General features: G+C 41.5%; 1 protein-coding gene across 21 annotated transcripts in view; it reads left to right on the forward strand.

Annotated features, from left to right (window-relative positions):
* Window positions 1-27,403, forward strand: part of CLASP1 (cytoplasmic linker associated protein 1) — a 248,553-nt gene that overhangs the window by 197,301 nt on the left and 23,849 nt on the right. For 13 of the 21 annotated variants that reach the window (XR_016280884.1, XM_089520292.1, XM_089520276.1 and 10 more), the window contains 6 exons: window positions 7,784-7,927; window positions 8,958-9,064; window positions 14,007-14,123; window positions 22,288-22,438; window positions 24,859-25,105; window positions 26,494-26,684. Coding sequence is in view for 20 of the 21 variants with exons in the window: in XM_089520292.1 (XP_089376418.1) it covers window positions 7,784-7,927; window positions 8,958-9,064; window positions 14,007-14,123; window positions 22,288-22,438; window positions 24,859-25,105; window positions 26,494-26,684 (957 nt within the window). In the remaining variant the exon portion in view is untranslated. The remainder of the gene's footprint in view (window positions 1-7,783; window positions 7,928-8,957; window positions 9,065-14,006; window positions 14,124-22,287; window positions 22,439-24,858; window positions 25,106-26,493; window positions 26,685-27,403) is intronic. The other 8 variants (XM_089520282.1, XM_089520286.1, XM_089520287.1 and 5 more) reach the window with 1 other exon arrangement.

Genomic DNA, 27,403 nt, shown 5'->3' on the forward strand with positions numbered 1-27,403 from the left:
CAGATGAATTCACATCTTAAAGTTGAGTGGAAGATGATCAGATTCCCAATCCAGAATTAGGATATCCTTCTGTATTCAAGTTGGCCCTTCACAATTCTCCAAGAAACTAAGAGCAAAGGAATTTTGTCTGTACAGAGAGACAACCCAGATCATTCCAAAGTGCTTACACCACTCTTCTCTGTCCACTGAAGAATGGCATACACACTCAGTTCATCTACCTGAGGGAATATTAAGTTCAGAGACATACCATTAGCATATTCCTGAGGGAAATAAATGTGCATTAGAAACTAATGTAAACTGTTACCTTCTAAAAGAAGTGAATAAGAGTCAAGGAACAGAGGCTGCACCTTGGCCCACATGTTCTGGTTTAAGATCAGATCTACTGGGCAGTTAAGAAATGGAACTGGATTTTTGGAACTTGGAGTATGTTTTTCCCCCTGCTTGTACCACGGATTTGCATGTGGGTTTTCTCAACTGAACTAAAATTAGAACACAAGGGTGTGCATGATTTTTCTGAGTGTTTCATGTAGTTTGGCATGATTTTCTGCTTTTATTTTATTCACCATGATATGTAGTATTTTCCTGGACCTTTGGCTTGTGATAATATTTTCAGTTCAGAGAATGTGTACTTTGACAAATGTTCTACAGTTCTACACAGTAAAATGGACAGGACTATCTTGTCCTGGATATTGGATAGTCCCTACCCAGCTAGAAGGTACTGTGCTTAGCAAAAAGAGGGGCCAGTTAGGCTTTTGCATCCAAAAGAAATAATTTTCTTTTTCCAGTCTAGAACTTTGTTTTTGACAAGTGGTGCTTCCCTTAAGGAGAAAGAGTCACAGTTCATACATTGAATCTTGTCACCTTTTCTCATATCCAGTTCAGCCACTGAAAGTTTGTTCCCACAATTGTCTTCAGGGTGTTTATAAACAAGTAAGGAGATAGCAATTTGATGGTCATGTTGGATGTGGATTACTTTTCCCAAGCAAAATCCACTGTCTGCCTACAAGCATCTTGCCTAAGTTTGCTAAATACATCAATACCATCAAAAAATTTTGCACAACTGAAAGTCTACTTAAGGACAAAGTGGACACAATGTGTGGCTAATATATTAAAACAAGGAAAGTATTTGTGACTGCAGTCATGTAAGAACAGACTAAGAAGGCTGTCTCCTTTTGCTACAGACTTTCTTCTGAATAACCACACTTATATTGCATAGCATGTGATGGGGTCTGTAAAACCAAGGTTTATTATTTAATGAAGATGAGATATTTGGACTCGGGGAATAAAGTGCATGACTAATGCAGTCCCACCTGATTATGAACTACAGGATTCAGGTCTCACTTCAGATTGTTAAAGTCCTAAAATGGTTTTGCAGGGGCCAAAGGATTTTTGAAAGAATATCTAACAAAGCTGTGGGATAAACATTATTTTTATCAACTCTTTTGGTCTTGTATTTATTACAAGGTTCCTTTTTAATACTGGGTCATGGTGGGAGGCAAAATGATAAATAGAGTAGATGTACCTTTTTTTATTTTCTTAAACCATAATACAGTGAAACAAGAAGCATTTCATTGAAACTGGAAAATACTTTGTGCATCTTTGACTGTAATACTTGCAATGTATTCACTGGACTGATTTCAGCAATTTATTTATTTATTTATTTATTTATTTATTTATTTATTTGTATACCGCTCTTCTTCTTCGTGGTCTCTGCGAATCACACAATGGGTTATTTCTGCGCATGCGCAGCAAACTCGGAAACTTCTAGAATCTCTGGGCAGAAAGTCATGTAGCTTTCTGCAGACTTTTGCAACTTTTTGGCGGTAGCCCCGCCCATCCCGTATAAAAGGCCCCTGGTGGCCCGCTCCTCTTCAGTTCCTTCATTCCGCCGCGTTTGCAGCTCGAGGAACTTCGCTCTAGCAGCTTATAGAATCTCTATACTGACTGACCATTACTGGCTATCGACTTGGACTGGACTTCACTATTCTTCAATCACGATTTCAACACCGTCGACTCTGTTTGCTGGACGCGGGTAACACAGATCCTTGCCCCAATGGCCTCCTTTAAGCAGTGCGCCAAATGTGGGGTCAAAATCCCAATGTCCGATGGGCATGACAAATGCGTCCTCTGCCTTGGCGAGGGCCACATCACGGGGTCCTGCAGACATTGCAAGGCGATGACCGCTCAAGCCCTAAAGAACAGGGATCAGAAGCTCAAGGCCTCCCTGTATGACAAGGTTTTTCATCCCGCCCCGGCCGAAGCCCAAGCGTCCACGTCGGACACTTCCAAAGCCAAAGCCGACAAGGCTCCCAAGAGGGCTCATGGCGATAAGCAAAAGCCCTCTAAGGCCAAAGAAGGGCGAGAATCGAGGAGGGCCAGGTCAGCCTCCCCGCCACCAAAGACCAGACGAAAGGGGCCCCCAAGCACCATCTCAGTGCCCCCGGCAGAACCGCGGCCCGTACCAACTCCTATACCGGAGTCCGCTTCTGTTTCGGCGCCTCCACCCTTGGAACCGAGGGTGCTTATCTCCTCCAACTTGGCTGTCCATCAAAAGGATTTGGACATAGTCCAGCTAGGCGACTCTTCCGAGTCTGAGGGCGAGATTCCAGACTCGGACGTCCCACCGTCTCCACAAAGACAAAGGCACCTCCCTCACTCACAGTCCCGTTCTCCACGGAGACAAACACAACTCCCTCGATCACCGGCCCGTCCTGTGCGGGACAGAGTTTCACCACTCCGGAGAGATCGAGGCGTTCTGGGAACTGAGGCAGACGAGGCCCTGGATAGGGACCACCGTGATCGTTCCCCACTGGATGGAGACCCACCGGACAGTGATCTCTTTGACACCTACCCGGATTTGATGTACGACCGCCACACCGGACAGTATTTGTTGCCGGTGGATGTCGACCACCTGCGTCGTAATGCCCCTAGCCAAAGGGGAGTGAGGCCTCGCTCTCCACAACTTAGAGCCTCTCACTCTGGGACTTCGGACCGGGACAGACGTCTGTCTCTCTGTAGAGAAGGCCGAGAAAGACGCCGCTCTCTTAGTAGAGAAATCTCCCCTGTATACCGTACGGAGAGCAGATCTCGCTCCGCATCACGTTCCTGTTCAGCTTCCCCGTCGCTTCAGATCCTAGAGGACCAACCTCTTACCTTCGGTGAGCCGGATGCCCCATCACCATCTGACGACGTCCGTTCTTTCTCGGATAGAGTCATCCAGATGGCTGACGCCTTGAAGTTGGAGGTCGCCCACCCCGAGGAGGACGCCCTCGACCCGGTAGAGCGCAGGATCCACGGCTGTGCCCCTGCACCACCTTCCCTGGCCTTCCTACCTTCCTTAGAGAAGATTGCCAGACGATCCTGGGATGCACCGGCTACCATTGCCTCCACCTCCAGAAAGATTGAAAACCTCTACAGGGTCACTCCATCTGGACCCACGTGGCTGTTCAATCATCCCAAGCCTAACTCAGCCATCGTCGAAGGTTCGCAGACTTCCTTCGCCGCCCGGCCTTCTTCTTCCCCAGTGGATAAGGAGAGTAGGAAGATCGACGGCCTGGCGAAGAAGTTCTATGCCTCTGCTGCACTGGACATTAAAATTGCTAATTATGCAGCATGCATGGGAGCGTACGTCCAGCTGTTGATGGAAAGAATGGATCCTGTCATTAATGAGCTCCCAGATGACAAGAAGAGAGTTATGACCGCCATCCGCAATGAGGTCCATCTTGTGGGTGGCCAACAGATCATATCAGCACGTCACTCTACGGATTGTGCCTCAAAGATACTCTCTGGATCGGTGGCCCTCCGTCGGTATGCTTGGCTGCGTTCGTCAGACCTGACCCCACAGGCCAAATCTGCCATAGAGGATATGCCATTCGACAATTCCGGCTTATTTAATAAAGAGACCGACGAGAAGCTGAGCTTCCGCTACAGGATGAAGACAGCTGCCAAGAAACATGGCATGTCGGCCTCCGCGTCTAGACCATCCAGACAGCGCTACTCGGGTCAGAAGAGTTGGTTCCACCATGGGCAACAGCGGTTCCACCAGCCCGAGCGCCAATTCCAGCCTCAGGACCAGAGCCACCAAGGAGGACGCCCCAGGTCTCCATCACACCAGGACCGTCGTCAACCGTCCCAAGGCCGTTATCAGCAAGGCTACAAAAAGAAAGACAAGCGAGGCAAGAAGAGGTTCTGAAACCCTTCTGCGCACTTCGTTCCCTCTCTTGCTAACACCTTAGGGCCCTTCATTAACACCTGGGCCGCTATTACCTCTGACTCTTGGGTTCTCAAAATAGTCCGAGAGGGTTATGCCCTAGAGTTTTCTGAGCTCCCCGTCACCGGAGCCGTTATTACCACCGTTCCCTCGGACACCCTCCTCGACGAAGTGCGCTCCCTCTTGGACAAGGATGCCATTGAGCCTGTCCATCCTTCCAACAGACACCGCTGCTTTTTTTCCAAATACTTTATAGTACCCAAAAGACCGGATGGGCTTAGACCCATCTTGGACTTACGAGCATTAAACTCCTTTTTGGTTTATAGACGCTTTAGAATGATAACTCTTGCCTCTATTCTGCCACTCTTGCAGAAGGACGCCTGGTTTGCCACGTTGGACCTAAAGGACGCCTACTTCCATGTCGGCATAAGGGACGACCACCGCAGATTTCTTGCCTTCGCAGTGGGATCGGACGCCTACCAGTACAAGGTCCTTCCCTTTGGTCTCTCCTCAGCACCAAGAGTTTTTACGAAATGCATGGCTCCTGTTGTCGCCTTCCTTCGCCAGAACGGAATTGTAGTCTTCCCTTACCTAGACGACTGGCTGTTCACCGCCCCGTCACGGGAGGACTTGACGCGCCACATGGTCTTCGCCCGGAACCTATTGTCATCACTGGGTCTCCGGATCAACCAGGACAAGTCAAACCTGACCACGACCAAGCAGATAGAGTTCATAGGAACTGCTCTGGACTCGGAGACGGCCATGGCCTTCCTTCCACGATCCAGGTTTCTAGCCCTTTCGTCGGCGGTACGGGCTTGCCTCAGCCGCAGACACCTTCCAGCCCGTGTGATACAGGTGGCAATGGGTCACTTGGCGTCGACCACCTTTGTTACGCTATGGGCAAGGCTAAGACTCAGACCGGTACAGTCCTGGTTCCTTTCCGTCTTCGATCCCGTAAAGGACCATCCCGACAAGGCGCTTGCCATCCCAAGGAAGGTTCAGAACTCACTGCGTTGGTGGCTCCTTCCAGACAACGTCTGTTCAGGCATGCCGTTTACCCTTCCACAACCAGAAATTACGCTGACGACGGACGCGTCTCTACAGGGTTGGGGCGCCCATACACTAGGATTGACTGTCAAGGACAAATGGACCCCCATGGAATCAAGTCTCCACATCAATGCGTTGGAAATGCTGGCGGTGGAAAAAGCACTCAGGGCATTCCAAAACCTTCTCTCCGACAAGGTGGTGCTTCTCCTAACAGACAACACGACCACCATGTACTACCTCAACAAACAAGGAGGTACCAAATCAAAGACTCTCCTAAAGATCACTCTCCGTATTTGGGACTGGTGCATCCAACACAGCATTTTGCTCCAGTGCATCCACCTTCCAGGCGACGACAACGACCTTGTGGATCAGCTAAGCAGATCCCAGACAACATGCCACGAGTGGAGGCTACACCCAGAAGTGGTCTCCCTTCTTTTTCATCGATGGGGCACGCCAGAGGTGGACTTATTTGCGTCCCCCGACAATGCCCATCTCGCCAGATACTGCTCACGGGCTCGTGTAGCCGATGCTCTGGGAAATGCTTTCCAGTTTCAGTGGACAGGTTGCTTCCTTTACGTTTTTCCCCCCTTCCCACTGATCACCAGGGTGCTGGCAAAGATAGGGATGGACTCATCAGATGTGATAATCATCACCCCGTGGTGGCCGAGACAGCCGTGGTTCGGCCCCCTTCTACAGAGAGCACAAGACCACCTTCGCCTCAAATACCGGCCCGATTTGCTCTCGCTTCACAGCGGCCAGGTCCACCATCCCGAGATGCAGTCCCTCCCATTGGTGGCATGGAGGATTCGATCCTGAGCTCGCTTCCATCCGGAGTACAGGACATAATCAGAGCAGCTCAAAGGCCGTCTACCCGGAGAGCCTATGCTTATAAATGGGACAAGTTCCTTTCCTTCTTACAAGCCAAGGAAATCCCACCATCCCGTGTCTCCATCCCTGTAGTCCTGGACTTTCTATTGACACTGACTGAAGCAGGCCTCTCTTTGAGTTCCATAAAGTGTTACCTGTCTGCCATCTCGTCCCACTATTTGATGCAGGACAAGCCTTCCTTGTTTCGAGACCCGCTCATAAAGAGGTTCCTTAGAGGATTTAATAACTTACATCCGCCGGCCCTTGATCCTCCCCCACAGTGGAGTTTGGACACTGTTCTAAATTGTCTAGTTTCTAAACCCTTTGAACCCTTGGCTACCACTGACTTAAGACTCCTAACACGGAAGACAGCCTTCCTGGTAGCTATCACATCAGCTCGTCGGGCTGGTGAATTATGTGCCCTCAGAGTGGACCAACCCTTTCTCCGTTTTCACAAGGACAAAGTGGTCCTCCGTACGGACATTTCCTTTTTGCCAAAGGTGGTGTCTGCCTTTCATATCAACCAGGACATTGTTTTACCGACTCTGGCTCCTAATCCGACCACGGACTCTGAGCGCCTGCTCCATGCCCTAGATGTTAGAAGGCACTGGCGTTCTACTTGGACAGGACAGCTGCCTCTAGGCGTTCAGAGAGACTCTTTGTGTGTTACTCTGCAGCCAAAAGAGGGCTACCGGTTTCACCGCAGAGATTTTCCAAGTGGGTGGCCAACACCATTCGTCTCTGCTACGAACTGGCTGGTAAGCCCCTGCCTGGTCGGGTTAGAGCCCATTCAACTAGGGCGGTAGCAGCATCCTCGGCTTTCCTGACGGGGATCTCTCTCGAGGATGTGTGCAGGGCTGCTGTTTGGTCCCAGCCGTTGACATTCATAAAGCATTATAGGCTGGATGCCTGGGCCAGACAGGATGCAGCCTTTGGGAGGGCAGTGTTACTCTCTGCCATGCATTGACTTGTTCTGCTGTTAATAAATAACACAGTTGTTTGGTTTATATACTTTATTGTCTTTCTAGTTTGTTGGTTATTGACACTCCCTCCTCCACTGACTTCAGCTCGCTAGTCTAACCCATTGTGTGATTCGCAGAGACCACGAAGAAGAAGGACAGGTTGCTCACCTGTAACTGTGTTTCTTCGAGTGGTCATCTGCGAATTCACACAATCCCGCCCATCCATCCCCTCAGTGTCTGCTCAATTGTTTACGCTTGTTGTCACGCTGATTAGCGGCTCATTCGGAACTGAAGAGGAGCGGGCCACCAGGGGCCTTTTATACGGGATGGGCGGGGCTACCGCCAAAAAGTTGCAAAAGTCTGCAGAAAGCTACATGACTTTCTGCCCAGAGATTCTAGAAGTTTCCGAGTTTGCTGCGCATGCGCAGAAATAACCCATTGTGTGAATTCGCAGATGACCACTCGAAGAAACACAGTTACAGGTGAGCAACCTGTCCTTTTCCCAATAATGCTTCACTTTTGAATATTTAGAATGTACCATACTCTTCACATCTGACTGAAGCCTATGACAAACTCTGTCTTTATTAATGGCTCTGACTTGCCAGGTTTCTCCTGATAAGACCTCCTCACCATAGGACATAACTGATTTCTTTTTAATGGTCCTGGTACTGATTCAGTTTTTCTCTTTTCTTCCTAGGCAGCACAAATTGTCCTGATTTCTCTGTTTGAATTAAACACTCCTGAGTTTACTATGTTACTTGGTGCCTTGCCAAAAACATTCCAGGATGGTGCTACCAGGCTACTACACAACCACCTCAAGAACTCCAGTAACACTAGTGTGGTAAGATTATTCACAACTTTCCCTTTAAAACAAAATAAAAACCTTGTCAGCATTAATTTCTGTACTAGCTGCCAATGTCTGTAGTCACATCTCTTCTAAAATATGAAGCCTTAGTTTTACATGATATTATGAATGTTACTTTTTAACAATGTAGTTTCCACTGTTATAAATGTACATATGTGCAGGTGTCAGTTTTTGGAGCTCATCATGATCCTCTCAAAGAGGAGCTGAGCATCAGATGCCAAAGTCTTCTCTAGCAAAGTTGAAATCCAAGCCAAATTACAAGATTACAAAGGAATTACAAGATTTTGCCACTTTTTATTGATTAAATGCTCTCTTCCTTTTTAATCTCAGGCTAGGAGTGGTGGCAGCATGTTAGTCTAGCCACTTGGACAAGGCAAGAATTCTTATCATTGATCCTCCCTCTACTTTAGCACTCTGGTGTGTTCCATGTCAGCATTCTGTAGCAAACTGTTATTGTGTACTTGGGAAATGTAGTTTTCCTAGGAGTTAATGACAGTCTTGGCATACTACTAGTACTCCAGGCATGCTACTACATGGAGAAGAATGGAACTTTCCCTTGCAGTTGGACCACACTGCCTTAATGCTCCTGGCAGATAGCGTAAGGTGAATTTAAACAGGAGAGTTTGGGAGAAATGAAGGATGTGGAAATGGGGCAGAGAAGCAGGTGCTAAATTCTGAATTAGCTTGGAGGATAAGCTGAGCTGTTTAGAAGACGTTTGGTTTGCATCACTCAGAATACCATTTTGGTTGTTTTTGAGCTTTTTTGACACAATTTTTCTTATAAACCTGCAAAATCTTGAAACCATTGACATTTGGTTAGTTCTTATTTAGATAAGTGCTTATGCTTCACAGACAAGTGCCTAATTAAAAATGGGTTCACTGTAAGTCATACAATGTATAAGGTATAAATTATATATGGAAACATTTATTTCATACTTTGGCTAACCCCCTTCTTCCTGTGACACATCATTTGTTCCCCCTCCCCTCTTGTTCGTTTGTTTAATAGGGTTCCCCTAGCAATACTGTTGGCCGAACTCCTTCACGTCATCCTAGCAGCAGAACTAGCCCCTTAACTTCACCTACCAACTGTTCTCATGGAGGCTTGTCTCCAAGGTAATGTAGTTTAATTTAAAGAGGGACACAAAATATGAAAAACTGTCTGTTAAAAATAAGTTTGTTTAGATTGTGTCTCTTCAAGAATCACATTATCAGCAAGTATCTAATACATTTCCTTAGCTCTGAAAGTAGAGCAGAAATGGAGCTCATTTGCACCACAGTATAATGCCAAGCTGTCCCTTTTAATAGCAAAAGTACTAGTTTATTTTTAAGACCATGTCTAAAAAAACAAGGCAGCATCTACATTGTTGAATTATACAAGCTTATGTATGTACACACGTAAACATGACATAAAGGCAATCCATTTATACATTCCTCTGAAGAATGTTTCCATCCATATTTTTGTACTGTATTTTTTATTTATTGAGTTTTTATTATTATTTGGTTTATTAGTTTATTTTAAGCAGAAACCAAATATGAAGAAAGATTTGCTGGTACAACACTGATAATGTCTCTACACATGACATTAGAAAGTAGGGCAGATTAGAATATAAAGAATGTTGTTCTTAAACCTGTAACTGATTCTAATTGGGTGTGTTATCTGCACATTGTAACACAGAACATTTTGAAATGAGAATGAAGGTAGAACTTATTTATTACCTTACTGTTTTGTTGCTGTATTTGTCTTGATCCAGTGGGTTTGTATTTTATGATAGTTCAGGGGAACTAAGGATGAACTGTGTGATTCTTTGTGTTTAGTCTGAGGAGGTACTATGGTTCACTGTTAAAGCACATGGCCTTGATCTGGTCGAGCTTGAAAAGATCTGGAGAACAACTGCCAATTAATAGATTATACTGAGCTAGACGGACCAGCATTCTAACTCAGTATCAGGCAGTTTTACATGTTCACAAAATAATAATTCTCCGAGAAATAGAATCCAGCTTTAGGAGCATTGGAACTTAAAAACATTAGAATGGGAAATCACAGGTATTAACGCAGCATGAAGGTATCAAGCTTGATACCAAATTTGGTACCACATACCAAATATTATATTTTTACGATGTTTATCTTAACATGTCCTCAGTTAGATTGGTGTGTTTCCAACTCTCCATGTGTTTTGGCATATGTAGAGAAAAATGTAAATATTCAAGTTTTAATATTGAAGTCTTGTATAGCGAGAACATAGTGACATAGATGTTGTTGATCTCATCATGAAATGCTTTGGCTGTCCTGTTTGGATAACTTGGGACTTGCTTTTTTCTTAGAGCGCTCTCAGGAGATGATGCTAACATAGAACCCACTCCAGTGCTGTTAATTCTTAATAAATTGCTATTTGTTGGTTTACTCTTTAATATACCACTTTGGGATTTTTAAGGCCTCTCCTAGGCCCAAAAGCAACCCATTGGGGCAAAAGGACATTAGAAAATTAACCCCCACATCCCTTGGAAATGTGATGACGTTTCCTTAAAAATATACTGTATATTGGAGGTGCTGGAGTCCCTTGGGGTTTCAAAAATAACTCTAGGGAGGCTGCATACAGTTTGCAGACTACAGCTTCCCTACCCCTACAATGTGATGTAATCCTACACATGTTTACCTAGGAATAGGTTCATTGGGAGCTTCCTCTTAGATGAGTTCTTAAAGGTTTGCAGCCTGAACATGTCTTTTAAGCATCTCTTCCAGTACAGAATGTTTATGTTGGGCTTAAATGGAATGTTTATTATGAACTTTGTGGATCTTACTACATTTGCATTACAGATGTGAGGAAAGGAAAACAAATATTGTTAAATTTATGTATAACTATGATTAAAATCATTAATTTATAATTTAAATAAATTATAAAGTAGAAACATCCATAATAAACATTAAATTGTGCTCAGAGATTTCCAAAATCTGAAGCGAGTGTTGTGCAGGAAAATTTGAGATGTCTCGTTGATCTAATGACTGTAAATTCTTCTAGCTACTTAGAATTTTGTCATATTCTTTATTTTGAAGAGATCTAGTCAGTCCTGTTTTACTGCTTCCATGCTTCCATATTGTTCATATACAGAGATGAATATAATAATGTCAGACACGTTTTATAAAAATGTGATATCCCTTTGTTAGCACTTCTCATTTCAGTCAACTGCTTTATTATTTCTGGTGCTTCTGTTCAATCATCTTTTGCAGTTTTCTTATTCACATTCTAAATGACCATAATATTTCTGAATTGCATTATGATTTGCTTGGTTCTGGCTTTCGCTCTCTGTTTCTTTTTTTCCTAGTTCCTTTGTATTTCTCCTTCTCTTGAATTTTAAAAACAAACAGAACCCCCGTCCTGCAACCACTAGGTATATTAAAAACAGAACTTTGAAAACTATGAATGAATGAAATGAAATAATGAAATGAATGTCTTGTACTATAGCTGAGTTACTTTTGGATTTTTAAACTACATTTCTTAGAACTCCAGCAAAGTATATGTCTTTAGTTTAAATTGTTGGGAAATTGCCTGAAAGCTGTGGTTTGGGATTATAAAATTGTGCACTGGTATAGTTACACTTTGGTAGAATAGGTGAGTTGGTCACATTTTGCCCATGTATATGAGAATTCTTGAAAAACTGGGATTTCATGTTTTGGGATGACCACCTCACAGGTACGTGAAAATGGAATTTGTAGGGTTTTTTGTTATACTTCATTTTCCTATTTTGGTGTAACAGTATTATGCAGACATTACTACTATTTCTGTCTTTCTTCTTGAGTGACTTTCCTGAGGGTGCTGCTATGACATAGCAGATTTACTTCTGACTTTCCATTTCCAGTCTTACAGCATTTTTCATTTATTTATACACCAGTGTGATCTTTGCCTATATAACGTATTTAAAACTCAGTAGAAACAAAGTAAGAGACTGAATACTCCGGCAATCCCAAAAATAAAATCTGTTCTATAATGCAAAATTATGTGGGGTTTCCCCTTACAATGATGACAGGTTCTCTCTACATCCTTTCCACAAGATAGTGAATCAGAGGAAGCACTGACAGATCTAGGTCTGGAAACTGGGCTAACATGTTTCATGTTACCTCTGTCTACATCTTACTGTTGTTAGAAATGTATGGTTTATGCACCCTGCAGAAATTAAGCAGTTTGAGACCACTTTAACTACCATGACAGTCTAATTTACAGAATCCTGGGATTTGTAGTTTAATGAGGCAACAGAGCTCTCTGACAGACCAAGCTGAATACCTCACCAAATTACAAATTCCATGATTCCACAGGATGGGGCCATGATAGTTAAAGTGATGTTGAACTGTTTTATTTCTGCAGTATGGCAAATCTTATAATTTTTAAATTGACCTTGATTTACAACTGACATCAGCAGGGAACCTGCATAGTGGCTTACATTGAGAATGGATGGGGGTGGTGAGAACTGAATAAGAAAAAAAGTAGGAAAAAGAGGGAGGGGGGATGTTTGATCTCTTGGGGTTTCCTGATCTCCCAACATAATTATCTTTCTTTCTTGACATTTTCAGCAGAATGATGACAGAAAAAATAAGTAGGAACAAAAAAGGAAGAAATAATGAAATATAAGCTGTAATACGATACGTTTCTGTCTTTCAACCTTCCAGTCACATTTGTGATAGAAATAAATATGAGCTTCAGCTTTTGTGAAGCATTATAAGTGCTAGTAAGGACATATGAGAAACTATAGCATGTAGGACCTCAGCCTTCTATAGTCAGTTAAGTTAAAATGAAACTGGACAGCAGAATATGTACCACTCTTATTAGAATGCAAAACAATAAGAATTCTATTGAGAGTCTTACTGCTTTTGAATTCTCAAGAGCAATAGCTTTGGATGACAGAACTAAATTAGAGTCATGGTTCATTATTGGTTAAAATAAAAAGTGACAGCTTTGTTTTTATTCTACAGTTTTGCCCAAGGGTTTCCCTGATCACCATGGTCCATTCAATTTCAGCCTTTCTTTTGTAGAGACTGCTACTAGGCCTGCTAATGAAGTGTAATAAAATATTAAGCACTGAGATTGTGTGGATTAGAGGAAGCACAAGACAACCAGTCCTGTTACCGTTCCTATTGATAGGTATTTTCTGATCTTGTTGGGTATATTGTGGACAGTGGCATCACTAGAGTTGGTGTCATTCACTGTTGGGCACACTCACAGAGTCACTGCCCCCATTGACCTCCTCCCATATTACACCATACAGAATCTTTGGTATTTTTTTTGTATTAATGTTATTTATAAACCATAATTCCCATATATCACTGAATGTAATGGCAATAGTTGTAACATAAACAATTAGCAAAAATTAAAATTATGTCTTTCAATTACAATATCATATGCACAGCTTAAATGATTTATATGTACATATTTTCATGTGGTTAAAGTCCAAATTTGTTAACATGTCATGTTTTTAAAGAAAATGTTTAAAGAATTTTAAAATAATTCTTTTAAAATATCTTTAAAAAACATGAAATGTTAACAAATTTTGACTTTAACCACATGAAACTATGTACATGTAAACACATTTGTATTTGTACTATATGTACACACACACACACACGAGGCATTTCCTTTCTCCTCCCACTGAGCCTTGTCCCACCGATACCATCTATTCAGCATTTCAGAGGGATTCAGGTGAATGCAGTAGCCCATTCTGCCAAAAGGGAGATGCTGGGGAGCACTTGTGTTGCACATGTCACTTTGTGTGGCCCGCACCCCCCTAATGATGCCCCTGATTGTAGGAAGAGCAAATAATTTTCACTGATTTTAATTGCAGGATATCATACTTCGTTTATATTGTGAAATATGGAAATACTAACATGTTCTGATATTAGATATTACTGAGTGAATAAATGGAGTATTCCAGTCTGACTTGTTTCTATTAAGTTTCCTCTTGCTGAGAAAGCATGAAAAGACTCAGCCACTCAGATTATAGTTTTGTTTTCTCCCCCTTTTCTGTTTTTCCTCTCCTTTTCTCTTTTTTCTTCCTGTGATCACTGCAGTCGTTTCTGGGGTTGGAGTGCAGATGGGCTCTCGAAGCACCCCCCTCCCCTTTTTCAGCCTAACTCCATCCCCGCTGCTCCTTCTCACAAGACTTTCAGGCGTTCTTATTCTCCCAGGTAACAAGCTACCTGTTAATACAACCTGTCTGAGGTGTCACAATGTTATTTACCTTTTGGCTCAGTAGAGTGCTTTCAAACCAGTAGGCCTGGGGAAATGGCAAGGGACAGCAGGACAGCACCTTTTTTCCGTATGCTTTTTATCTGGAAGAATCATCTCCATTGCACTGTTCCAGAAGTGTTAACGCATGAGACATCACACAGATATGTCAGAAAGTATTGTTCCCTCTTCCTTCATTTCTTCTGCTGGAAGCACTGCAATAAAAGCAAGGTCAGAGCTTATTTTACACCACCAGATATGCCAAACCCAGATTCTAAGACGTACTTCCCACTGAGATATGTGCATGCTGATTAAGGGCTTAGGTAGAATCTCATGCTAGAAATCAGATGGCCATCTAGAAGGTAGTAAACAGGGGTTAGAAGGTATTTAAGGCAGTGTGACCCTGTGGTCAGCTGCATGGATGAATTGTTACTGGTGAATTATATTCTCTGGTATGCCAAGGTGCTAAGCAAGTTCTCAGCACCCTTGGGCAGAGTTCAATCATATTCTTCATTCAGTAAACATGTGGCATAGTGCAGCTTATTGTTTCAGCTGTATTGAGGGTAATCATTCTTTCAGCTACATAGAATCTGATTCACACTCCACGTGGCATGTTTGTTTTCTCTGTATATAGTGGTGGGCAAAAGTATCTGGTGAAAGATAATAGTTTATGCCATTTCTCAGCATCATCCAGCATCTAGAGCCGCTTATAATCCCATCACTTGGGAGAAAGGGAGAGCTGGATTGACTTTAACTTCCACACAAAACAGTCAGTTGATGAGACTCCAGCTTTAATAGTGGCTTGTATGTGCATTCTCTTAGCTCTTACATGCTTGCTGTATTCATTCGATGCCATTAACTATAGATTGACACTGTTAACTAGAGCTAGTTAGTGCATCAAAAGCACCTCCCTTTTGAATAGATGCATATGCAGCTGAGAATTGATGTATGAAGGGATGATGTGTGCTTCTAAAAACTCATTAGGTATATGCTGGGGGAATCTGGCCAAGTCAAGGCCCTGTAGCTCATGTTTTATCATTGTAGCCTTATGTCGGAAAGACACATTTTCCTTCCAGCTAAGGGTAGGCTAGTGCAAACCTCTTCAGCTCATATACAGTATTTCACTGGATTGAAGTGAATAATATTAGCACTATGTTGGTCCTCCTCTTTTTCCCCAGCATGGAGATGTCTTCTCTCAAATTATACCAATACAAGTGGCATGCAGTTAAATTCTCCTGCTGACAGAAATGCTTCTGTCAGTGAATAGAGAGCAATTCTGCCCCCTCCATTTGGAGAAGATTCTGGGGGCCCACAAGGAGGGTGGGAGAAAAAGAAAGGCTGTGGGTTTCTGTTTGCATATTAGATTTCACCCAGTGTAAAATGTTTGCAATGATATTCATCCAACACTGCACAAAAAATAATTGACCAGCAAGAACACTTTAATGGATAGAAAATGTTCCCAGTTATTTTATTGGGAAAGATTTCAGTACATGCTACAAGTAATTTTTTTTTTACGATTACAATACATGCAAGCGAGTGGCAACAGCACAACATGAAAATGGACAGAGGAACATCATGCAGGGTCCAGTTCTATCAGACAACACACAGAGAGGGAGAGTGTTATTTAGAACTTTTCTTCATCTTAGAGACCAACCTATTTTACATTCAGAAATACATTAAACATTTCCAATATTAATGATCTCTGTATTCAAAAGACTGTGTTTGTTGGAGGCTGTGGCAGCTGGAAAATAATATTGTGACATCTGTAAAAAGTCACACATTTCCCCTCATCTCTTTGTTCAACTTGTAACTCTTCCAGTTTTTGGCATGAATCCTTGTTTTCTGTTTTGTGTGATTGCTAGGATGGCTTTCTTTATTGTAAATGGATGTTTTTCATCTTTCATTTCTTTCTCTCCCCCCTCATATTATCCATATATCACACAATTCCTGTACTGGCTAAATGTATTTTCTTGAACATGTGGTTACTCTTTTAAAATAATAATAATATTCTAGAAACTGTTTTCTTTTGGTGAACTATTTTATAATTCATTCATAACATTCATGGGTTATAAAAATAGGTTCTTCCCTTGTGGATTTTGGATGCCACTGATATTTTTAATATTTCAAATGAACTCAGTTCTGTAAAACAAGTAATGTGATATTATCCGGACATTTGTGTAATCATGATCCTTGGATATTATTGTTTTACAATGCATTCTATCTGTATTAACTCTATGTGAGCACCTTAATTCCAAAATGTAAATTGTTAACCCCTTCAAAAAACAGAGCCAACCTATAAAACAGTGGTCCCCAAACTGTGCCCTTTAAGAGATTTTGGACTTTGGCCTCAGCCATGTTGGCCAATAGTCTGGGATTCTGGGAGCTGAAGTCCAAAATCCGTTAAAGAGCACAGTTTGGGGATCACTGCTCTAAAATCATGTCTTGCCATTCTTGACAGAGTAACAAATGGACTGATGCAAATAGGATCTCTAGCAAAAGTTACAGGCCCACTGTATAAGACACTATATGATGGAATTAACAGCTGCTTACCTCAAGGAGTTCACAGTTACAGTGATGGAAACCACATAGCCTGTGTGCTGTATGTAGCATGTGGGAACCCTCCAAAAGTCTCCAATCCAAAGAAAGGTGCAAAAAGTTACCCTCCCCCATCTGTGACACCTGGGGGCTGCAGTTTAACCACAGATCACTATTGGGGAGACATCCCCAGACAGCCCTAAAACATGAAAAATAGTGACTGGAACATCATTTCTGGTTTCTGCATGTGGCCTGTATGAAGTTGAGAGGACCCAGAATGGCCCTTCAGCCCTTCATGCATGCCCACCACTGATCTAAGTGTGTACTTGTAGAGGGAACAACAGAAGCAAGCAAGCAGAGAAGGGGCAGGGGCAGATGTAGCAAGGTGTGTGTGTAAACTGCAGCAATTATTTGTGCTAAGACTTTGTTTCTGTGACATGTAATGATTTGTGTTACATCAGAAACATTACAGCACAGGTGGATTTTGAGCAGGGTTTTTAAGGAAAAGATTCCAAGTAAATCAAGGTCCGACCATATAACACCTGTCTTAAAATCTCTTCACTGGCTGCCAATCCCTTTCTGGTCCCAGTACAAAGTGTTGGTTATTACCTTTAAAGTCCTAAATGGCTTGGGCCCGGGTTACTTAAGGGAACGCCTCTCCCTGCATAATCCACCTCACACTCTCAGAACAACTGGCAAATTACTACTCAATTATCCTAAGGTGAGATTGGCGACTACCCAGCAAAGGGCCTTCACAGCAGTAGTGCCTTCTCTTTGGAATGCCTTACCTGAGGAGATCCGCCTTAGTGGAACGGTTGAAGCCTTTAAAAAGGCATTAAAAACCCATCTCTTCCTACAAGCCTACCCTCCCAATTCCTTGTAATAATGTTTTCCCCCTATTGATTGTGATGTACTGATATTTAGGATTTTAATGATGTTAAATTATATGTTTTTTACCTAACATTTTGGATTTAATTTGTATTAATGTGTATTCTTAATATGTTATTCATGGTATTGTTTTTTATTGATATGTTGTACACCGCTTTGATCCTGGGAAAAGCGGTTTATAAATAAACAATTTATTATTTATTTATTATTAAATCAAGCCTTCAGAAGGGAGAAAGGAAAGATGAAATGTTCATTCTTGGGCATAATGATCTTAATGCAGCAATATAACATCTAAACAACACTGTCACATACACAATAGGAAATGTAGAACTGGATTAAGGGAGTGAAAGTCTGAGAAAGAATTATAGAGTGAGGGTGCAAGTAGTATTGAGTCATAAACTTGAGCTAGGCTGTAAAGTTGAAGGCTTGAGCTAGCAGTGATGGCGAACCTATGGCACATGTGCCAGAGGTGGCACTCAGAGCCCTCTCTGTGGGCACACACGCTGTCGCCCTAGCACAGAGTTTGCCAGAGTTTCTTACTAGAAAGCCAGAGAGACATGGCACTTTGCAATAAATAAGTGGGGTCTGGGTTGCAGTTTGGGCACTCGGTCTGTAAAAGGTTCACCATCACTGAGCTAGGCTGTCTAAAAACAAGAGTGTAGAGAGAGATTAACAGAAGTCTCTAAGTGGCAGAGACGTAATCAAGTGGAAGCACTGAGTAAGCTGGTAGGAATAGGTATGTGATTGATAGGAAGAGGAACAATCAAGAACAGTATCATGAACAGAGAGGACCATCAACTGATCATGGAGCATGAGATGGCAAGAGAGAAGACAATCAGTTGTGTTGAAGAAAACAGAAAAACAAAAGAGGACAATTCAGAGTCCATAAATACTGTATTTGGATATGGTTGTTAGAAAGAAGAATAGAGTATTAGAGAATATGACAACATTTTGGGAGACTGGAGATAAAGAGTAAAAGGAAAACTAGATTTGACCTTTATTAATTAGAAAACATGGTGGTATGCTTGAATATGGCAAGGAAGAAGTAGGAAGAGAGGGATCGATCTAGTATATGGTAGAGTGGTTGGGATAATAAGTGTCATGTACAATAAAGGCACCGTATCGCATCTGATCTTGGAAGCTAAGCAGGGTCAGCTCTGGTTAGTACTTGGATGGGAAGCCACCAACAAATGTTAGGTGCTGTGGGCATTATATTTCAGAGGATGAAACTTGCAAAGCCACCTCTGATTACATTATCTGCCGGTAGTTTATTTCTGCAACCCTAAGGGCTTGGGTTTTCACTGTGCTGAAAACAAGTGCATGGTTTTGCTTTTATTTATTTATTATTATTTTTTTGTGCCTTGTTTCTGAGCAAAGGTTTGACATCTATCTGGAAGTAGTTCTTCCATGATTCAGTGATGTGATTTCTTTTTGTCTTCAAGTCGCATGGAAAGATAATGGGGAGGTGTATGTGTGCCTTTCTACATTTACCTTGCTTACGAATGGAAAACTTTGTGATATACCAATAGTTAGTTAGCTTTTTGAGATGTTTGTTTGAGACCTGTTTGAATGAACACAAAATCATAATATTTGTCAAAGAGGGATTGCCAAAATCTTGTCTCTCATATGTTAAGAAACCACTGTCTCATATATACCTAGAGCAGAGTATGGCCTTGTCTCATGTTATAAATGCTAAAGCAGCTACAAAATAATTGTATTTTCTAATACAATTAGAAGCCTTCAGTGTTTGCAACTAGCATCTCTTGTTTGTTAATCCCACAGTTATTTTTTTTTTTTTGGGGGGGGGGCGCTTCTTTCTTTCCAGATAGACCATCCTTCCAAATCTCTTACTGTTTAGTGTTTGTCTTGAGCTGCTTTGGTGAAAGCACCATATGGATTCATTCCTGATGGTGCTACCTGGTTTAATGTTGTAGAATGAGTACACTGGCAGGCTTCGAGGGAATATCTGTGTTCCCAGGTTTCATGGCACCCAGAAGCTTAGAAGGCATCAATCTTGTCTTTAATTAGCAGTTCTTGAATCCGTTCTCTCCATTTAGATAAATTTCTTGCTTGGGTGATTTAAATATTGATGAGAAGCCATTCATAAGACATTTCCTTTTTATGAAATTTTTCAGTGGAGGTACTATTTCATTCCTGTGGTGAGAAGATCTCTTTACCACTGTGATAGTTTTCTCTGACTTTTATTCTGACATGATCTTGCCTCATTCATAGAATTTAATGGGGTGGGAGGTTGCCCTGACATCTTCCACTCACAGCCCTCCTGTGTTTTGCTATTTCTTCTTCCATCTTTTTTCTCATCAGAGAAGATTGATTAAAGATTGATTAAAAACAACACATGCATGGTTTGTACAACTTGTGTATTTATTTATTTATTTTATTGGATTTATATCCTGCCTTTCTCTCAAAATGAGATTCACGGTGGCTTGCAATAATCTTAAAAAGATAGAACTAAAACATTAATTACAAACGTTAAAAATAATTAAATAATATTAATATTAAAATATAACAGTTAAAAACACAGCACAGTTTAAACCATTTTTGAAAAAGTAAAAATAATAATAATAAAGCATTAAAAACAGTACATCAATTGCACACACAGTACATACTTAATATTAATACATCAAAAGCCTGCCTAAATAAAAATGTCTTTAGCTGCCAACAAAAAGAGAGCAGGGAAGGGCCAACTTGACCTCCCATGGAAGGGAGTTCCACAGTCTGAGAGTAGCCACAGAGAAGGTTTTCTCCCAAGTCCTCACCAACTGCACTTGCAAAAGTGGTGGGACTGAGAGAAAGCCCTCTCTTGCCGATCTTAGTGCCTGGGCTGGCTTGTATAGGGAGATACGGTCCTTCAGATAGTCTGGACCCAAGCTGTTTAGGACATTAAAGGTTGTAACCAGCACCTTGATTTCCCCCCAGAAACAGACTGGTAGCCAGTGCAACCATTTTGGCAGGGGATTCACATGATCCCTGTATTTTGATCCTGCTGAAGTTTTCGAACAGTTTCCAAAGGCAGCTCCATGTAGAGCACGTTATAGTAATCCAAATGAGAAATAATCAAGGCATGTGTCGCCATAGCCAGATCAGACCTCTCAAGGCATAGGTGCAGCTGGCACACTAATTTTAACTGTGCAAATGCACTCCTGGCCACAATTGGAACTTGGTCATCCAGACTCAGTTCCAAGTCCAGGAGCATACCCAAGCTGTGAACCTGATATTTCAGGGGGATTGTAACTCCATCTAGCATATGCTGAATTCCCTGAGCTGCCTTCAACTAACTGGGAGCACCTCTATCTTATCTGGATTAAGTTCCAATTTGTTCACCCTCATCCAGTCCATTACTGACAGCAAACAATGGTTTTGTACAGAAATGGCTTCCGGTAGTCTGGAGAGAGGAATGTGAGCATTTTCTAAAAGAGAGTACGTAAATTAGCAGAAAGAAGGCAAAGGACTAAACAGCCCCAGCTGAGAATCTTCAGGAAAAAAAACTTTAGAAGTTTAAACAAATATCGGTGCAAGAGACTGATTTAGTTAAAACCCACTAGGGGTATAGCTAATAAAGTTGGCATTTGAGTCTGGTATTCTGGAGACCAGGGCTCAAAATTTACCACAAATGTAATGGAGGGGTAGAGACATTAAGCAATTTGAAGAAGAAGAGATGGTGATGATAATTCCACCAGTCTTGTTTTGCAGTATATTTTGGAACCATCTGTGCTCCACATGGTTGAATGCTCTTTATGGTAACAGAGTTTTTAGTGGAATGTTGTTCTGCTGTTTTTCCCCCCTGTAATGATTTGTTCACATATTACACTTGTATGTAGCAAATACTCTGGTTTTTTTAAAAAGAAAGAAAGAAAAGATGGACTTTCTCTTCACTTTTTATTCCACTAATCTGCTCCAGTTCTCCAAACGTTCTGGTCATGCACTCTATTGGCATCACTGTTGCTTGCTCTGATGGAATACTTTGGGCCACCTGGGAGAGACTAGAATAATCCTGAGATAGGATCAGGTGTCCAGTTGTAACAAGGAGAAATAATTTTGCACCTAATATTTAAATGATGGTAGCAATTACACTTCAATTAAACAGGTTCAGTTTTAGATTAGGTTTTCTTCTGAAATTGATTAATTCATAGTCATTTTTATTAATTGAAATAAATTGCTTTCAAGCTAAAGTTTAAAGATAAAACATAAATTTGTGTATTCCAAGCACTAAATTCATGGTGGTACAACTGTTTGACTTCCCATTATCACTGATGTCTATTGTTGATTCTAACCGTTAATAATTACATATTTGAAGTTACACTTTAAGAATATTATAGTGCTTGAACATCTTATTGAAATAATGGATGTTTCTGTTCTTTTTGCTTTACAATACTGTGGGATAATACTGTTCAAAGTCATGGATAAAAATACTGTTTTTAAGTATTTCTATCATGCTATGAAATTGGTTCAGCAAGAAGGCTGAGTTGACATTCATGTTCACCATATGAATGTGGGATCACAGTCAGTATCCAGTTGTGTGTTGGCAGCTTTTATGTATTTCCGAACCAACTGCTGAAATCCCCTGTTTGAATTCATGACTTGTGAAAGTTAGCACATACTTTCAATTCATGGCTCCCCTGATGAGCTATAATAAACTAATATCTCCTTGGTTTTAACATTTCATATATGTTCGGTCTTCAGCATGCTGGATTACGACACAGAGAACCTAAATTCTGATGAAATTTATAGCTCTCTTCGTGGAGTCACAGAAGCAATTGAAAAGTTTAGCTTCCGTAGTCAAGAGGATCTAAATGAACCAATCAAACGTGATGGAAAGAAGGACAGTGACATTGTAAGTAATCTTTCTTTCTTTCTTTCTTTCTTTCTTTCTTTCTTTCTTTCTTTGCTTCAAAAAGGATTCCTATTTATTAGTTTATTTGCCAGTTAGCATTCAAAGTTCTTTCATGATTTTGAATAGCATTCCTAACTGAAAAAAAACCAAAACATTTTCATCCAGTTGATCTTTGGTACCCCCATATCTTCACACTGTACTTTCAAATTAGCTGTTCTTAGGACTGATTTACATGAGTGGCCACAGTATACGAAGCTATGGCTGCAATCCTGCATGGCTCAGAGTAGTGTAATAGTTTTGCATATGGATCTTTCCTTAGCAAACTTATGTACAACCCCTGGACTTACTGTACAGCTTCTGAATCCACACCCTGCATGGCCATTCCATGCCTCATGGGGAGTGGTCAGGATCAGAGAGGCATCTATCTATGTCTCCATAGTCAGCCATGAAATAATTACAGCAGCGCTGAGATCTGCTGGGATCCTCTAGTGAGCTCAGAGCTGCTGTAATCATTTCATGGCTGGCTACAGGGACATAGCCAAAAGCTTCTCCAATTTTGTATGCTTCCCACAAGGAATTGGAATGGCTGTGCAAGAGGTTTAGAGGTTGTATAATAAGTCTGAGGGGAGGGCTTTGGGTACTGCAGCAGGAGGGAGGGAGGGAATATTGTCCTCTACAGTGCCTACAAAAGAACATCTACAGGTGTAAGGAAACGTATGTGTGTGTATGCCACTAACAGGATGCCAACCTTTTTACGTGAAACAGTTCTTCACACAAATAGTTTGGCATCTTGTTATAATGACATAGGCGCTGTAATTATAACCTCATCATGGCAGATCCACCATGTGAGTTTGATATTAAAATGAAATGCCCAAATCTTTGTTCCTCCTGATTTTCCTTTAGATGACCTAGTATGGCTCTAGTTCTGTGCAGATTATCAAATGTAAAGATTGATCAGAAGTCCATAGCCAAACTAACTGGTGAATTGGCCTTCTTGTTTGAATAATAATAACATACAGTTTATTTATATTTTCCCGCCTCTCCCAGATGGATCGAGGCGGGATTACAGTTCACTAAAATACACATAAAACACATTGATAAAATAGAATACAATTAATATTAAAACTAACTTATCAATGCAATAGAGTTACACAACAATCAGAGGATGGGGGATCTCTTATACAAGGTCAGGTGGATAAGCTCGCTGGAAGAGATCCGTCTTAAGTGCCCTCTTAAATGCCTCCAAGGAGTTATTAAGATGGATCTCTTCTAGGAGACTATTCCATAGTTTCAGAGCAGCCACAATAAAGGCTCTTTGGGAAGTCAATATAAGCCTAGTTGATTGATGTTCTGACATGCTCTTCCCAGTTATTCTGAGAGTGCGGGGTGGATGTAGGGAGAGGCGTTCCCGCAAGTAACTCGGGCCCAAGCCATATAGGGCTTTAAAGGTGATAACCAACACCTTGTAATGCGCCCAGAAGCTAATCGGCAGCCAGTGAAGAGTCTTTAAAACAGGTGTTATATGGTCTAACCTGGACGAACCGGTGACCAATCTGGCTGCCGCATTTTGAACCAATTGAAGCTTCCGAACTTGGTACAAGGGTAGCCACATGTAGAACGCATTACAGAAATCAAGACAAGAGATTACCAGTGCATGTACCACTGCTTCCAGGTCCTTTTGGTCCAGAGAGGGACACAGTTGGCATATCAATCGAAGTTGGTACCAAGCACTCCTGGCTGCCACATCTACTTGAAATGTCAATTTTAGCAACGAATCCAGGATTACTCCCAAACTGCAAACTTTGTCCTTTATGGGAAGTGTGACCCCGTCCAGGACTGGTTGACAAATCTCCTTCCCCAGACGTGGGGTACATATCACCAGTACCTCTGTTTTCTGTGGATTCAGTTTGAGTTTGTTTTCCCTCGTCCAGCATAGAAGCCCACACATGTAGAGTTCAGCACATATCAGTTCTATCCATGTGACAGATATGCACACATTAGCGCACTGATGTCTGGAACCATCCCAATCTCACATCACACATAGAATTTGAGAAGCCACATAAATGTTCTGATCCTCCTTGTTTTTCCTATGGCATAGAAACCAAAGGCAACAAATTCAATTCATGGCTCTATACAAAGTCATCAGGCAGCTAGATATCCAGTAACATAATGTTTTGGCACTGGAACAAAGTGTTACTTTTTAAAAAAAAAATGTTTCTGACAGGTATTTAGTCTCTGTCAGTTTGAACATATATGACCATTGGAAACAAACTGAGCTTATTAAAAATTGTAATTAGCCCTCCTCCAAAAGCTCAGGGTGAGTAATAGTTACTGCTTGATAACATTGTTAATACAGCTTCCCATTAAACTGTAATATATTATTGAACTAACAGTGCCCTCTTCTGGCTCAATTCCTGCAGGTTTCTCGGGATGGTGGAATAGCATCACCAGCAACTGATATGCGTGGAAGCAGTGATGTTGTAGAAGGAGGAAGGATGGCTTTAGACAATAAAACTTCCCTACTTAACACTCAGCCCCCACGTGCCTTTTCAGGACCCCGAACTCGAGAGTATAACCCCTACCCGTACTCGGATACTATCAGCTCCTATGACAAAACTGCTCTCAAGGAGGCTGTGTTTGATGACGATATTGATCAGCTTCGGGATGGTTGGTTTCACTTTGTTTGTTTTATGCTGATGCAGTGCTATTTTTGCTCTAAACTATGAAAGTCCATATTTAATTGTCAAGATACTGTCATATTGAAACTTGCTTACATTCAGTTTGCATCACCTCATAGCAATCCTCAGTGGACGATGCAACATAGTGAGTAATGTGATTTGCATAATTGTTTACTGGGAAATCCTAGTATTTCAGTTGGGTTTCACCCCTAAAAGTAGTTTAGTCATGAGGTGGGAAATGCTAAAATAAATGAGATTTCCTCCCATTAGTTATATGAATAGAAAACCTGGTGTAGAAGGAACAGACTGGCAGAAATGTCAGAAATATGTTGGTGGCCAGGAAACCAATGCCAGCTTATTTGTTTGAGATACTCTGAATGGTGTGAACAGGCACAACATTCCTGGTATGAGTCAAACATATGTTAGTCCACAACATCTAGCATTTACTCTTTAGTGTGTTTCCTGCAGCAAACAGTGGCTTACTCATTGCAGTGACTTGCCAAGTTTTAGAGCTTCCTCCGAGACGCAGTTGAAAATGGCATCCCATTCTGCTATTGTTGTGTGCTTTCAAGTCACTTCTGACTTACGTTGTCTCTAAGATAAACCTAACATGGGGGTTTCTTGGGGAAATTGTTCAGAAGGGTTTCCCATTGCCTTCCTCTGATCCACTGTCAAATTGCAAAAGTAGAGTAGAGTTTCAGAAGGTTTTTCTCTGGATAATTCTAAAAATGTTCAGTGGTGGAAGGTTTACTGGGACCAACAGCAGCAGTGTTCTTTATTAACTCTTTTTTTTTAATTGCTCTCATGCTGGGATCAGTGGCTGAGAAAGACACCATGTTACCCTAAAATGCTCTGACATAATGTGTGGTGCTTGGCCCAGCTCTTCGGCTGGTGGCTTTGCAGTCTCATATTCAAACTTGTCCTCCAACTCTGTGTAAATGGACTTTGGCATTCACATGTCTGAGGAAAGCAGTTTCAGAATAATACACCTTTGGGGGAACCAAAGCTGTGCTCTGTGTTGGGCTTATTAGAAAAGCCCTAAGAACAGAGGCTCCATGTGTTTTCAATACTTGCCTACCTGCAAAGAAAAGAAAAGCTTTATGGGTACATTGGGTTTATCAGTAATAAGAAGGCATAATAAGAAGGCACAACTACTGCTAAGGACTGATGGCCATTGTGGTCTCTTCCAACTCCACAATTCTTTGATTCTATGTTTATTTTCTAGATAAATCTGCAGTCAAACAACTGGAGAAAAATCATGTTTATAGATGCATTAGCAAGAAATACAATGAGTGTACCCCATTTTCAGCCATTTACAACAATTATTGCTTATTTGTCTTCACTGTGTACTGACTAGCTTTCCACTTGTTCCATCAGTGCCCATTGATCATTCTGATTTGGTGGCTGATCTTTTAAAAGAATTATCCAATCACAATGAGCGGGTGGAAGAACGGAAAGGAGCCCTTCTTGAGCTGTTGAAGATTACAAGGGAAGATAACCTGGGAGTTTGGGAAGAACATTTCAAGACCATTTTGCTTTTATTGCTTGAAACACTTGGAGACAAAGATGTAAGATATTGACACAGGATTCCATATGTTTGGGGTGCTTTCAGGTGTCATCACAACAAAGAATCATAACATTATTATTTTTATCTGTGATCCTTTCCCCTTTTATTAGGAGAGAAAGTAGACATTCCAGACTTGGGATGTTTCAGCATAGTCATGATATTACTTCTTTTCAATAGCCTTTGGGTTTCTTATTGTTGTTCCAGAAGCAGCCAGAAACAATGAAAATATTACTTAATTGTTGAACAATATGTACTAGTATCAACCAACACGAATTTCCCTTGCCTTGACAATACAATTATTGTTGTTGTGTGCTCTCAAGTTGTTTCAGACTTATGGTGACCCTAAGGCAACCTTATCACAGGGTTTTCTGTAGGTGAGAGTGTATGACATGCCTAAGGCCACCCAGTGGGTTTCCATGGCTGAGTGGGGACTCAAATCCTGCTCTCCAGTATTACAGTCTAATGCTCAGACCACTACACCACACTGGGTCTTACAGAGTGATACACTGGATCAAATTAAGTACTAGGTTCATATCTGTAGTTTCTGCCATATTTTACTTTGTTGTATTTGAAGATATACGGTTGGAGCTTAACATTTTATTTCTCTTGTATGAAAAATACCCCTATCTTAGATATGTTAGCAAATAAAAAGTATTTTGGCAACTGATTTTTGCACACACACACCATGAAAAGCAAAGTAAAAACTAGTTCTTTATCACT

This window comes from Sceloporus occidentalis, unplaced genomic scaffold (assembly GCF_023333645.1).
Source record: "Sceloporus occidentalis isolate IW3139 unplaced genomic scaffold, rSceOcc1.0.p SCAF_4, whole genome shotgun sequence".
In the NCBI taxonomy this organism is placed as follows: domain Eukaryota; kingdom Metazoa; phylum Chordata; class Lepidosauria; order Squamata; family Phrynosomatidae; genus Sceloporus; species Sceloporus occidentalis.